This window comes from Bactrocera dorsalis, chromosome 4, assembly GCF_023373825.1.
Source record: "Bactrocera dorsalis isolate Fly_Bdor chromosome 4, ASM2337382v1, whole genome shotgun sequence".
In the NCBI taxonomy this organism is placed as follows: domain Eukaryota; kingdom Metazoa; phylum Arthropoda; class Insecta; order Diptera; family Tephritidae; genus Bactrocera; species Bactrocera dorsalis.
The window spans coordinates 23116387-23132326 of record NC_064306.1 but is presented as its reverse complement, the minus strand read 5'-3'; the positions used below and the strand labels follow the sequence as shown (position 1 = coordinate 23132326).

Genomic DNA, 15940 nt, shown 5'->3' with positions numbered 1-15940 from the left:
ATGAAAGCCTAAGAGAATATACTGCGGCCTACAACTAATAGTAATTTTAATTAGAACAAGCAGTGGCGTAACTACAACTTCCGGCGCCCGGGTCCAAGGATGTTCTGCCGCCCCCCTTTATCTACCTACCTACAAGTTTCATGAGGTGGTTCCAACAAAAGTTAATTTTTTCAAAATATCTTCAATATTAAGTATATAAAATTTAGGAACTAGAAGCCACGCAATTTCTGAAATTTCCAAAATTCTCACAATACGGTTTTTGAGGAAATTGATAGTAAATTGATAGTAAATTTACAAGACATCTTAAAAAGCCATAGTAAAACCCATTTCCTTCCCATATATTGTATACTTTTGACACAATTTGCAGGAATTTTTGCCCAAAGTTTTTAAATACCATCGAAGATCGTTTTGCCGCCCCAAGACGTTGCGCCCGGGGCGACGGCCCTCTTCGAACTCTCTCAACTAGACATTTGTTATTTATAAAATGAAAAAGACAATTACTTTGTCTAGGAAAAATATCCATTATAAGTTTTTAGCTTTACTTTGTAAACAATAGGTTTTTTTTGTTGAATATAAACATTCATATAGAATATATATCTTCTAACATTTTTGCTTTGAAAAAATTGTATCAATTTTTTATTTTAAGGAGCTTTCGGAATCTATTGAAATTAATTTATTTTTATATGACATCTGGGCTAGAGAAGCATATTCGCAACCGATGTAATGTAATAAAAATATTACAAATTTTAACATAACTTTGAAGAAGTATAACATTTATTTCGAAATAAATGAGATATCAGTAAAACACACATATAATTGTTTTAATATATTACTTTTTAAACAAAAGCAAAATATTTAATGAACATATTTTAAGCTGGCAATAATACTTCAAAACTCGCCATTTTGTTTTGCCTTTTCACCACTTGGGTGCATAGAAAATTTCAGGAAGGCGAAGACCAAGTCTGCTTCAATTTTCAGATTGGATTGGAATTTAGACCAGATTTTGAATATTGCAAATGTTTTTTATTAATAATATATAGTGATATGTATTTGCATACGATTTGTGATTGATTTAAATGGAAAGGTATGATTGTACTGTCGCAGTTTTGATATTAAAAGAACAACATCAAGAGGGAAAAATTAACGTCTTCGTATCAAGTGTGGTAGAAAAAGCGTTTATGTATTTTTCAACTATTGGAGACAGGGTAGGCGACGGTGTCAGAGCTCAGATATATAAAGAAACGTATTTTTTATTCTCTAAGTCTGGAGCAATAATATAACTAATAAGAAAAAGTAGAGATATAGTGTATATAGTTGAATTAAAGTTACATAAAAACTAAATTGGGGTGCCCAAGCGATAAGAAAACGCAAGTGGAGAATAAGTGGTGAATGACGAATGTGTGGGCAAGTGTGTAGGTTTGTATATGGAGCAGGGTGATGGAGATATGGATTAAGGTATATTTTATCTTTTTTATGTATGCTGAAAACGGTTTTTTATATTTCTCTTTCAATGAATCAGATTTTAAAATATAAAAATTAAATTTTACTGGGTTTAATTTAAAAAAAGTGTTGATTTTCTAAAATGTCCTCTTCGTGTTATCATGCAATTTTTCGTTCGTATTGTAAGTAGTAAAATGCAATGCAAAAAGCAACGGCGCCGACGTTGACGCACCCATCGAACGTGAAAAAAATAGTGTATAGGTATTGGAAAATTGTAAATATATCCATTCACTGTTTAAAAACTGCAATTAGTAAACTTACCAAAAAAAAATAATTTCAACTTACTTAATTGTAGCCCTTTATATTACGATAATGTATTTATAGTTATTAGTTCTTGAAGCTTTAAAATCGTAACTCGTTCTTATATACATTACGGATATGTACCATATATATGTGTTTATAGTTTACATTTCTTGATCACTTAGAATCGTGAAGGCGCAGTGAAAACAACATTACAAGGAATATTAGGAAGAATAAGCACCTTCTCTGAGAAAAATAACATGAACAACGATGCCACCTGCACGTCCTGGAAGTCTTAAGGATCCGGAAATTGCCGATCTTTTTTATAAACATGATCCAGAAAAAATATTCGAGGACTTGCGTGAAATTGGTCATGGCTCGTTTGGCGCTGTTTATTATGCGCGATGCAACCTTACCAAAGAAATCGTGGCCATTAAAAAGATGTCCTTTTTGGGCAAACAGAGCCTTGAAAAATGGCAGGATATTCTTAAAGAAATCAGGTTAAATGTGCTTTCAAAAGTATTATAGTACAACACTAATTTATTAATGTGTTTTAATTTTTTAGATTTCTTCGTCAATTGAATCATCCGAACACCATAGAATACAAGGGCTGCTATCTACGTGAATCAACAGCGTGGCTGGTAATGGAATATTGTGTTGGCTCGGCTTCAGATATTATTGAAGTACACAAGAAGCCTTTACACGAGGACGAAATCGCTGCGATATGTGATGGCGTTCTGAACGGCTTGAGTTACTTACACAGTTTGGGGCGCATACACAGAGATATAAAAGCCGGCAATATTCTTCTCACAGATAATGGTATTGTTAAATTGGCGGATTTCGGTAGCGCTGCTATTAAGTGTCCAGCTAACAGTTTTGTGGGCACTCCGTATTGGATGGCTCCGGAAGTGATTCTAGCTATGGATGAGGGCCAGTATGATGGTAAAGTTGATGTGTGGTCCTTGGGTATTACTTGCATTGAATTGGCTGAACGGAAACCACCATATTTTAACATGAATGCAATGTCTGCTCTTTATCACATTGCTCAAAATGATTCTCCAAATTTATCCGTAAGACAAACCATCTATATATTAATATTTGAACTTGTTTTGAATGTCTAAAATATATTTTGCAGAAAAATGAATGGTCAGATACATTTTGCAATTTTGTTGAATTGTGTCTCAAAAAAATGCCTGTGGAGCGACCTTCGTCAACGAAACTGCTAAAACACGAATTTTTGGCACAGCCACGTTCAGATATTGTGTTGCTGGAATTGATAGCTCGTACAAAAGCTGCAGTGCGTGAATTAGATAATTTAAATTATCGTAAAATGAAAAAAATACTAATGGTCGATACCTGCGAGACTGAGAGCGCCATAGGCGATACGGACGATACACAGGATGAACATGCTGGCGGTGATAGCAGCAAGAGTAATAGTATTACTTCAGAACACTCCATACATTCGGTGGGTGTGTCGGCGGCCAGTAGTCAAGTAGTACAGCAATCCCAACTTTACTTTAGGTGCATAAGTACGTCATTAATTTCTTGCATTTGTTTTTCAGAGCTCTTCGTCGAATTCTATTCCCACCACTCAAAATCACATATTGACACAACAGCAGCATATTGCTGTGAATTATCAGCAACAAGCAGCGGCTGCGGCAGCGGCGGCGGCGGCTGCAAGTGGAGTTGCGGCACGAAATCCATCACGACAAAGAAATCTGCCGCCACTACCTAATATAATGCACAATATGAACAATAATGTTACGCCAACAAATTCAACTTCCGTTGTACCAGCGCCTATGATGCCTGTATCGTCCGCAAGTCATTCAGCAGGAGGGGGTTCCCCTGCTGCTACAGCGAATATGGGAACAGGCATGTTATCTCAAGCAAGTGGTGTTTGCGTGGGCAGTGCGGGAGGTGCTGGCGATCGTATGCCTCGCTATTTGTCATCACCTGCCGCCGCAGCCGCAGTATATGCTGCTTCGTCACAGCAAGCCATCTCTAATGCCGTCAATGAGCATGGACCTAACAATTTTGCCACTATTCGGACTACAAGTATTGTAACAAAGCAACAGAAAGAACATATGCAGGTAAATAATTTATCAGATAGTTGATTTTGGTCATGTATCTCTCGCCATTCAATCACGCATGCATATTTAAATCCTTCACTAAAGCCATTTTCGAAGATTTCTAAATAATCTGATTCCAATAACTTTATTGTATTATTCATGCGGTACCCAGCATTTATATCTGAACAAAAGCCAACAGAGTTATTTAAAATCCGTAAAAGTGTTTATGGTGTTAAATTTTAGTTTTTTCAACAACAGTGTTTATATAAAATTTTTATTTATAATCTTAGGTTTGGATTTCGACTTTTTTTTATATCAACCGCGTTTACCCCTAGCTTTTTTTTACTGACTTAACCACCATGATATTTTCTTATTTTTTAAGTGTTATTTTACGAAAAGTAATAATAATACAATTCGAATACTATTATTTTAGTTGCCAAGCCTATACACTGTTTCCTTTACCTTTAAGCCAAATTCACAAAAGATATTTTAAAAGACTGTTTCATTGATTCATTTTAATATGTAAAAAAATATAGAAACTGAAATTAATACGACATTATTCTTAATAGGAACCATACTCCTATGCCCTGTGTCCATCCACATGCGCTAAAAGTGGCCACTGTACAATTTCATAAATGAGTTGAAAATTTGCACAAAAGACAAATTTTGAAATCGCAAGTTGGCCGAATTAGAACCCAGATGGCCCACAATAACTTTTCCAGTAACAAAACTGCCGAATTTTAAGTTAAACCTCTTCCCATCCATTATGAGATATGAACTACAATCAGTATTATTTATTTATGCGACTTCATACGGAGTTCTCAAATACCTTAACAGGTGCTGATGTTTCTAAGCTATCAAATTAAAGACATAAAACGCACTTTAAATCATCCTGCAGTTTTCCCAATTTGCTTGATAAAACTCTCAATAGAGGTGTGGGCTTCTATTTTGCTTCATGCTTGTAATTTATCAGTACTTCTTGTCTTGTAGCAGTATAAGTATTTTAATCTCCCACCATCTAATGCATTTCATTAGTAATGTTTTTGTTTGTTCATTAAATGTGCTTTGATTGTGTGCCTATAAAATTTAAGGTATTATTATGGGAATAACGCTTTGTATTAAATGAAAACGTTGCTATTGCTTTAAGTCAGAAAATATTGCTACTAAGTCAGTCCTCCTTATAAGGTTTTTGTTTTGCTGAGGAACTGTCAACTGTCTTGCATTATTGTTGATACTCTTAAGATGTTCAGACCAAATTTGAATCTTAACGATTATTCGTATAATTTGCGCCCAAAAAGAGACATTAGATCGTGATGCTGTTGCAAGTGTTGCGAAAAATTCACGCAGAATGCGATGCTTTGCTAATTTTGGAACATTGTTGTCGTGATTGATATCTCGAACGCACCTTTAATTTTAGTGCCTATATATTCAATTGATCGTTAAGAAAAAACAAAACGATTTTTCCGATTTTCGAACGTTAAGTTGAAATTTTAGCTGTTCTCCACCCAGTTGAAAACATATTACATTTGACATATACGTCAAAGTATTTTTATACTCCTGCAACATGTTGCTACAGAATATAATAGTTAGTTTTGTTCACCTAACGATTGTACGTATCACCTAAATCTAAGCGAAATTTGGTGAAATTTCGTGTGCGCGTTTCTTGGCAATAAGAAAATTACCGAGTTTATAGATGGTTGCGTTCGGACAACTGTCACGCCCACAAAACGCCATTAACCGAAAACCTATGAAAAAGCCCTGATTTAAGATATAGAACTGTAATTTAGCACAGGGGATTTTTTGGAATTTTGGAAAAGTCGTGGACCCACCCTCTAATAAGTTTAATTTATATATATCTTAAATCACTTAATCTACAACAACCGATTTTGCCTAGCACAAATATTATAAGAACTCCTACTGACAGTTTGAAAATGGATGAAATCAGAAGATAACCCCGCTCACTCCCTGTTACTAAAAAGGTTCTTAAAACACGATAAACCAATAACTTAATATGCCTGAGATATTAAATTTTACCCGCGAGGTGGCATAATAGACCTTTAATGCAGTGTGGCACGAACTACTTTTAGGTGAAAACACACATCTCGAAACCCGCCCGACCGATTTCAACCAAATTTGGTATGTGGCATTCATCTGACACACATACTTATAACACAATTTTAAATTCCATCTGATTCTTTCCTTTCGAGTGTACAAATCAAGAAGCAATTATAATAACGGGATAAAACTAGAAAACTTTAGAAAAAAGCTGTCCAATGAAGAATGAAATCGAATAAAACCCCATATAACTAACGGATCTTATGTACCTGAAGGCTTTAATCCTTTTAAACTGCAAGAGTATGAAATGTTCGGATATGATATAATGTTTGTTTTTAATATTTAAAACTCTTAGCTAGCCATTAGACAAAAAGTGATCAACATCCCTATTATGTTTGGCAACTACCGACAGTACAACAGCTACAAATTGCATTGTTACCATCCCCTGACCATAGACATAGCCAGATTTGATATTCAATTAATATAATTCAAATGAATCTTGCAATTTTACACAATTGAGCGAATTTATGTAACTCTACTAGACATAACGGTTTTAAGTATCTTTTTTCTTTTACCGAATTCTTGAAAAAGTTTGAGCAATCCTGTCAATTACTTTGACCGGTGCTTCTAAAAATAGAAGAATCAGGAATACTGTTTGCCTTTTCAGACCTTGCGTTACATAATAGGGATGTAAGAATAACTTGACTAGAATTTAAAAATTTACATTAGTACTCGAACATATTTTTCATAATCCGTATTCATGGTACACTTTCATGTAGAGCGGAATTTCATTAGAACGAATGAATGAATGTTATTTCATAATCCCTATGAAATATTTCCTTTATTATGATCATAGAATTGTAGTTTTTAAAGTATTAAAATAATTACAGCGTGTTGGCACAGTGCTTACAATAACATTCCTGTATAAAATAAACGCATGCCGAAATTGTCATTAAAGTGAATAGAGAACCCAATAAAGCATACTGAACTGAAATAGAATCATTATTCGTCATCTAAAACTATAGATTTGTGAGTTAAATAAAGACATTTAAATAGTTTCTTGGTTCTAACTGCATATTTTCTTGTCGATCTAATCTTCTCATTTTTGAGCTTTTCAAGTTAAGCTCATTAAAAGATATGCAACACTTTTTTTTATCGAATTAAAATTGTTGAATGGAAAAGGTTGTCGGAATTGAACTTTATACAACTTTGGGTTTCGTTATCAAAAAAGTCGGTTTCTCGAAACAAATTCCATATGTATAGTATCTTCGTGAATTTTTATCCACTTCCGTTCGGTTGGTTAATTTTACAAAAAATAAAAATAAAAAAATATTGAAGTAAATGTATTTTACGTTAGCTATGAAGCAATTTTATGTGTTATTGTTTTTGGTTTCTCATGTTGGGACAATCAGTTCAATATGTTTAGTCTTGCATTGTATTAGTCGGATAATTTTCGTTGGATTTCAACTAGCAGTAAAATAATTATTCTTTACTTGTTGTGCAGGAGGAAATGCATGAACAAATGTCTGGCTATAAACGAATGCGTCGCGAGCATCAAGCTGCGTTACTGAAGCTCGAAGAGAAGTGTAAACTGGAAATGGAGGCTCATAAGGGAGCATTAGACAAGGAATACGATAATCTGTTATACAACTTCACACGGGAATTGGAGCGTTTAGAGGTTCGAATTTGATCTGTAATTTTCATTATATCGAATTTCTTTCTTAAAATGTTTTTTTGTTTATTTTTTTTCTTAGGCGAAGCATCAGCAAGACTTAGAACGTCGTCAAAAGCAAACCACCGCAGCGGAAAAGAAACTATTCAAGGAGATTTCTTTGAAACAGGAAAGTGAGCGCAAAGCCTTTGATTTAAATCGCAAAAAGGAATATAAGGCAAATAAAGAACGATGGAAACGTGAACTATCGATGGATGAATCCACACCGAAACGGCAACGTGACCTGACGTTGCAATCACAGAAAGACAACTTGAAGCAAGCAGAAGCGCAAGAGGAACAACGTTTGCTGAGAGCACAAAAACAGTATATCGACTTGGAGATGCGGAAATTCAGAAGAAGACGCCTAATATCTCTTCACGAGCTCGAAGATCAGTTATTGCGTGATGTGAGTAGCTACAACTCCACATATCTTACATCTTCTTAGGCTAATGAGAACTTGAATGTTTCTAGGAATTAAGCAAAAAGCAACATCAGTTGGAGCAAGCGCATGCTATTCTATTGAAACATCATGAAAAAACGCAGGAACTAGAATATCGTCAGCAAAAAAGTGTACATCAGCTTCGCGAGGAGCAGGTAAGAAAATGTATCCACACAGAGCGAGATATAGACCATATTATATAGTTTACTCCTTACCCATACGAAAATGGATAGATAATTTGTAAATAATTGCTCATTGAATCTATCATTCGTGTAATTTTTGTTAACGGTACAAAGTAATAGTAATAGAATACAGACATTGTGCAGCTCACTCTATTATGAATAATGAAACTGAAAAAAAAAAACAATCCTGCATATGAAAACAGAAGGGCTTGGCAGAAGAAAGATGAAATAAGTGAGCGGAAAGATATAGGCGTTAGCATCAGCATCTGGCTTGGGCTCGGTAGACTAATACTGGGGGGATAGAACATCTAAAGGTTTAAATAAATTATAAACCGCCCCAGAGACAAATTCCGGCCAGCCGTGGTCAATGTAGTCTCAAGCATTACCTATTCAATTCCGATTTACCTTTTTCTGCTGATTGTCTAGTATGCAAACTGGTTATGTAAACGCAGAAATAAAATTCTATGATTCGAATATGTTTAGGAAGCACACTGCATCGCTGGCACCTAGCTTATTCCTGTTGCAGAGGTATAATTCCTGAGCAGAGGTATAAATCAGCACAACTTCGTTCTGACTGCTGCAGCAGGCTTCCACTTATCCAGAAAGGACACTGACATACAAACCATATGTCCTCTAGTGCAAAGAGTCCTCGGATGACACTAACTATCTCAACACACTTCTTCCTTTGGTTCGACCCCCTCGAATCAGCCTGTTTTCTGGACCTGCCACTAAGTGTTTTCGATGACACTTGACAACAACTACAGCCACCACAAGTCTCAGTGCATAAATGAATATTAATCTATCTATCTCCCTAGTAGTAGTAGGGAAAACGAAATCCATAAGGAAATAAATTTTGAAGTCAATATTCTTCTTCATTAAGTATTTGGTGTTAGGAAAAATACAAAGAACTTCGACTCTATAAGGTTCTCTGTTCAGGGATATATATACTATTAGATCCAAATACTAGACATCTGTGCTTCACTTAGCGTCGTAAGAAGAAAAATCTTTGGACGATGTGAAACTGTTATGATTAGCTCATAGAGTTTAGTAAAATATTCATTATGGTATAAGAAATAAATATTGTAATCTAAAATGAAAACTAACGTAAAAAACTTTTCATAAATTTAAAGGAGAATGAAAAAACGATATAGAATAGAAATTACTCACCTTGAAATGACGTTTCAATTTTGTATTAGTTCGTAATTCTTATGAAATCGATTTTATTTAATTCTGAATTAAGCTGATGTGACGATATTGTTAATTCTATGATCCTTTTACAGATAAATACTCAGCACGATACGGAACTGAAGAATCAAAATGACTATATGGAGCGAGTTAAAAAAGAACTTCTGCGGAAACACGCTCTTGAAATCAGACAACATCCTAAAAGTTTAAAGGTTTGTATACATCACAGACTTTGTAACTTCAAAATTCTTTATATGTGATATAAAAAAAAACTGGAAACCCCCCATTGCAATGGTACGATTTATTATAGAATAATATAAACAAAATTAATTTATAAAAACTTTATTGATAATATATCAGTAAGCATAAATTTGCTTCAAAGTTCAATTACAAAAACGCGTGTACCTACAACCACAACTCTAAAAGTGCTTATTAAGGAGGTTATAAGTTTCTAAAAAAATAATATGTTTACGGCCAATTTGCACGGCCCATTTCCACTTATTTACAATCAATATTTGTTCAATTTTTATTATTCTCGTGCATAACTTTTTTTTAAACTTTTAATTTAGCAAAAAGAACTGCAAATCCGAAAACAATTCCGAGAAACTTGCAAAACTCAGACAAAACAATATAAACGCTATAAGGCACAAATTCTCCAGACCACACCAAAAGAACAGCAGAAGGAGGTTATAAAACAATTGAAAGAAGAGAAGCACCGAAAATTAACACTTCTCGGTGAACAGGTAAATAAATATAAAATTTAATGCACTTTAAATTATATTGCATTTGAACTACTTTCTAGTACGAACAAAGCATCGCTGACATGTTCCAAAGTCAGAGTTACAAATTGGATGAGACCCAAGTGATTGAGTGCCATCGTACCAACGAGCAATTAGAATATGAACTTGATGTGCTCACTGCCTATCAAAATAAAAACAAGAAACAAGCTCAGGAGCAACGTGATCGTGAGCGTAAAGAGTTGGAAAACAGAGTAAACGTTCGTAGAGGTTTACTGGAGAGCAAGGTAAAGTGACGCGAATGTTAATATAATTGAGAAAATGCGCATATATTTTATTTAATGCAGATGAATGCGGAGTTACAGCAGTTCAATCAAGAGCGAGCTGAACGTTTACGTATCAAACAAGAAAAGCATGCCAGAGAACTGGAAGCTTTCGATCAGGAATCGCTTGCGTTAGGTTTCAGGTGAGAATATGGCAATTTCGAAAATTATATTTAAGAAAATGCCATATAATAATTATATTTATTATGGTCATTTATAACTCAAATTATATAAATTTCCAGCTAAAAGCAGTTCCATATAAAAAAGTGCATACAATTTTAGACCATTTCCATAATAAAATAGATATTTCATACCGTTTCGAATTCTTTGGAAATTAATATTTTATTGAAAACTTTATTTAATGTTCGTGTGCGTTACGTATTTTAGGACAGCAAAAATTTTTATAATATCGTTTTAGTGCCCTAACTTAGAAAAAAGTTCTTCACCAATACATTTGATAAATCCGAATGTACTTCATCATGTAGGGCGTGCTTCAAAGAAGTTTTCTTATGGTTTTGATTCAACCTTATTTTAAACTCAAAATGCTATATTTATGACACGAATTCGCATTTGTTTTTACTCTTCTTCAGGTTAGGGTAAAATTCAATATGTATGCACATATTTTCAGTTTATGTTATGTACTTATATGTAATAGCATCAATTATAAAGTTTTTATATGTATTTTTGTTTTGCTCTATTTCACTTTCAGCGCTCTATCACTCAGCGAGGTGTCGCGCGAAACATACCCCGACGAGGAGGGTAGCTTATCAGGGTCCATGATCAGTTTAGCGCATAGTAATAGCTCTACAAGTTTTCCGGCTGGTTCCCTATAGCATAAAAACACTAATAGGTATAAAAACGGCAATTTTATTAAAACTAACATAATTTCAATAACAAAGAAAGGATTTCGTAATTCTAGTGATGATGGTAAGAACCAAGTAAAAGAAGTAATGTAAAAAAGAAACCCAAAAAATATTAAAACTAAACACTAATAATAATAACGAATACATTAAAGAAGAAGAAAGTATGAAAAGTATAAACAGTGAGTGAAGCAAAAATAATAATAAAATGCAAATAACAAAATTAAATGTATGCCACTGATTGCAGCAAGCAAAATATAAACAGCAATAATAATACATATTAGCAGTTGCCGCCGGTTCATATTTTTATATTTAAGTTATTAAATTACAACAAAATTGCAATCTAAAAACACAGTAAAACATATATTCAAGATATGAAAAGTAATTAATTATCATTAAAGAAAACATAGGCATTAGTGGCGAGTTTCTTAAGCTGTAAGGCTTTGAATAAGATAATCAAAAAGAGGCGTTACAAACTAGGACGCTAGTTTTTTTTATAATGCAATATAATAGCGCTATAAAGAAAATACCTACACTATCGTATGTCCATGTGTCCGCACGAATGTTCGCTTACATAACATATAAACGATTGTATATGCATATAAAGCTGGCGTGAAAATGGCATTTCCTTCTATATGTTTGCAAGATATGAAATTTGGCTAATATGCGATGGAGAGATGTATGCAATTTCATTGTACTATAGGACTATCTTTCATATAGGCTGATATAGTCGAGCTTCGGTACTCATACATAGGCTTAGAATTCGTACACCATATACATCCAACTGTATATTCCAAATTTCCTTGTGTCCAGTACTTATTGTAACGATTTCTTTGCATGCAATAGCATGGGCAATTCTTCATATTTTTCTTGCTGTGATATTACATATCAAAGAGTGCAACATCTTGATTTATGTTGATGATATATGTATGTGAGTATACAATCAGAAACAAAATGGAATGGAAATATATATGTATGTTTTTGTTCAAACATTAGCCTGTCTGTCTGTCAGTTGAGTCTAGTCCCCTTCATTAGATATTTTAACCTTTTGAAATTTTGTTTAGATACCTTGATATATGTAGAACTTGAAGCTATCTTCAAGTCAATTCCAGTAATCATAGCTCAGAAGGAAAATTTGCTATTTTTAATTGTTATATTTAAAATGTGAAATTTACATGGAATTTCTTTTAAATTATTTATGTATGGAAATTCTCTGAAGCATCATTTCAATGCATTCATCTTTTGGTCTTAAAACCAACTCAACAGTGTGAGCTAAGGATTCAACTACAGAGTGACTTGGTAATAATACTTTTTTGAAGACCAAGGGTAGATAGTACGAGTATAATGTAAATAAAAGCTAGTAGTATTTGTTATTTATGCTCAACGGTTGTAGGCGCTCATTTGCAAAAGTTTCAAACGTTTAGTTTCTAGACGTTTCGATGTTTTATTTATTCGTTAATTTATTTTAGCAATTAATGCAACTCAAACAATTAATGCAAATACTTCAGTTAAGTCTTCGACCATGGTCAATTATATACGCCAGGCGGTTGAAATACCGGGTTGGCGCCATTGGCTCACTTAGTATCGCCAGATAATTGTGCACGCCTCTCATTGGGAAACTTTGCTGCTTAAATATGTGGTTGAGTTAACATTCCATTAAACCGAGTTTAAACTGTGACACAACTCATACTGTTGTAAGATCTGTAAATTCCTTTTAATCATTGGATAATGCTGAAATGTCGAGGGATTCGTGAATTTTTCAATGTTGAAAGTTTATATTATTCCTGGAATACTTTGTAATTTAGAAACGAAAATAATTTTTTTCCTTCGAATTAAATTTGAAATTTTAATGATTAGGATGCGGTCGAGTATCGTCACTGAGCCAATAGTAGATATGTACTAGAGTTTGTAATACTTCATATTCGCCATTAACTGCAAATTTTGATTGTATTGGTTTGTGATTCCGATTTCGCTTTGTTATTTTGAGCCGTTCATATTTTATCAAAAGTTATAAATATGAAAGAAATGTATGGAAAAAGTAAATATATATGTATATCAAGAAATTCAAGAATTAATAACAAAATGGAAAGGTAAATTAGAATATTTAAAATAAAATTAATTTTTTGAAAATTAACAATTAGCCAAAATGTTGTGTTAATATAATATTACGTAATTTTAGTAATACAAATTAATATTGTAAATTTGTTCATGTTTTTTTTTTTTTTTTTGTTTCGTATCATTTTTGTTGTTGAATTGTGAGGCGAAGAAGGTTTGTTGTTGCAACATTTATCCTAGCCACCGATTAATGATTTGCTTTGTACGCCATTCGTTCAGTTTTGTTCAGAGTTTAAGAAATATATAATTGCGCATACAACGCCACAACTTTATACAGATTTATAAAACAAAATGAACAGCATTAAGCTAATTTATACTTGTATAATAAAGCTGCCGAAAAAACTCATATGCAGAGTTTTTGAGCATATAATTTGAGTATGACGTGAAACGCCCACTAAAACATAAACAATGTACAGTACTTTATTACAAATATTTTAAATATAATAATATAATGTTCGCCGAGGAAAGGATCGCGACATTGTAAATACATTTGACTGGCGAACGAGCCAGTCATTGAAGTATTGCAGCACCATTATTCTGCCTAATTCTACGTAAAGATAATTTCAGACGATTCACTGGAAAATGAAAATATTGCGGTTTAATGCTGTTGTTGTTGTCCCTTTCCTCTGCTTCAGTAAATGTTTACTTTAAATATTCTAAGATCTACAAAATGTTATTAAATATGCAAAGCAATTTCCACATTTGAAAGTGTGTAAAATAGTTTCCACGCCAGCAAAAATCAACCAATTATAATTATTAAAATAACATAAACAAAGCAAATCTAAAACACATTTTTAGTAGTTTAGTTTTGTAGTAACATAAACTTTGTAATAATACAACAAAAATAAATTCATATACATACCTACATATATATATATTTAAAAACAACAACAACAAAAGTTAGAAACGTATTAAGGAACAATAAGAAAAACTTTATGTTAAAAATATTGAAATTCAAATTTATTTTATTTTTATGCTAGATATAATAAAATCGAAGATAACAAATTAATAAGTCTATAAAAATAAAGACGGCAAAAAATCACATATATATTGGAAATTCTTTTTCTTGTAGCTAATAAAATATAGTGTTTTAAACTAAGGAAGGTCACAGTCTGCCCATAAGTATCCCACATCCAGATTATGTATGTAGTTTAAAATATATTTTTTGTTTTTAACTGACCATTTAATGGTAGATTAAAAGCTTTATATACGCAGCACTGGCATGGTAGATCTCAATAGTTTTACCACTTTACAGTTAGACAATAGTTAAATAAACTACAAAAATGTGTAGACCAGAAGATGAATTTTAACAAGTAAACTTGGGAATCAAAACAAACATGGAATTATTTAAATTTAAAAAAGCATTTAAAGGAATGCATACTTTAGTAGCACACTGATGGCTCAAAAATAGTGGAAGAACTGCTACAACAATATTTGATATTGGAACCGAGCTCAAGAATTCATACAGCTACGAAAAGGAGGGTTGGAATGAAAGGCAGAGAAAGATACACCTCCAATTGGTTGAATTGAAGTTAAAGCAATTCAACTTCACATCAATCAAACTGTTTTTTGAGATTACGAATTTTAACTAATTTCAGGCGAAGTTTCCTTGATGGCGTCAAAAAGCGAATTCTTGACAGATAATTAAATATTATATTACAATAACTCAAATGTTGCTCCCAGAACTGATATCCTGCGCATATGAAAAAGTTTTCGTGGTTAAACAAATCCATTGGAACTTTATAACCTGAGGAAGCCAAAGTGACATGATTTTATGGATATCTGTGGTTGCTAAGGAGGTTTTAAATATTACGATCACCAATTGTACGCAATGGATTAAAATCCAAATGAGTAAAGAGTAAAAAGTCGCTTCTATTATTGTTTTACTCAAATGTACATACATTAAATTTCCTCAATTCCTTATTTTTATTGTTTTACAAATTGTTATTAGCCCCACCTTATTTTTTATGTGTTTATACAAACTTATGAAAATATTTTAAATATACATATTATGTATAAATATTTTACTTACCATTTTTCTATTAATATTTTTCGAAAATTTCGAATTGATTGATAATACAGAGTTTCAAAACTTCGGCCAAAATACAATTGGGTTGGAATCTGCAACAGAATGTGGGTGTGTTATCCTTCCGTTAGTGACTGATGTGCCGCCCTTCCGTAGTGAGAACGTAGTTGTTGTTGTCTCTTGATCACATTTGGTTGTTGTTGTTGTTAACGGTTAGCTAATCCCCGTTAGGATGGTAAGGGTTGTTTGTGTTGTCGTCGAGGTCATCTAACGGTAGGCCCAAGAAACGTGCTGTTTCGACGGGGTCGGACCAAAGGGAGGAAGGTGTTAGATGGCGGTTTGTGGGGCATGCAAAGAGGTGGCCAGTGTCATGCGGAGACTCGTTGCATGCAGGACATACATTAGGTATGTCGGGATCAATTTTGGATAAGTGGGAGTTTAACCTGCTACAGTATCCAGAATGAAGCTGCGCAAGGATCACTCGCGTTTCTCGCGGCA

At 33.3% G+C, this 15940-nt stretch overlaps 1 protein-coding gene across 8 annotated transcripts; it reads left to right on the top strand.

Annotated features, from left to right (window-relative positions):
• Positions 1-919: 919 nt before the first annotated feature.
• Positions 920-14297, top strand: LOC105222665 (serine/threonine-protein kinase Tao). 8 transcript variants are annotated; one of them, XM_011200081.4, is made up of 14 exons: positions 920-1084; positions 1926-2240; positions 2306-2810; positions 2876-3235; positions 3303-3830; positions 7369-7542; positions 7619-7981; positions 8047-8169; positions 9477-9593; positions 9951-10124; positions 10184-10405; positions 10466-10584; positions 11151-11291; positions 11361-14297. In XM_011200081.4, the coding sequence occupies exons 2-13, from the start codon at positions 2011-2013 to the stop codon at positions 11272-11274; spliced, it is 3039 nt and encodes a 1012-aa protein (XP_011198383.1). In that variant the 5' UTR covers positions 920-1084; positions 1926-2010; the 3' UTR covers positions 11275-11291; positions 11361-14297. The 8 variants fall into 8 exon arrangements, with proteins under 8 accessions (XP_011198383.1, XP_011198385.1, XP_049310266.1 ...); XM_011200083.4 differs by having other exon boundaries at positions 2876-3232; positions 11151-14297; XM_049454309.1 differs by having other exon boundaries at positions 11151-14297.
• The last annotated feature ends 1643 nt before the right edge of the window (positions 14298-15940 follow it).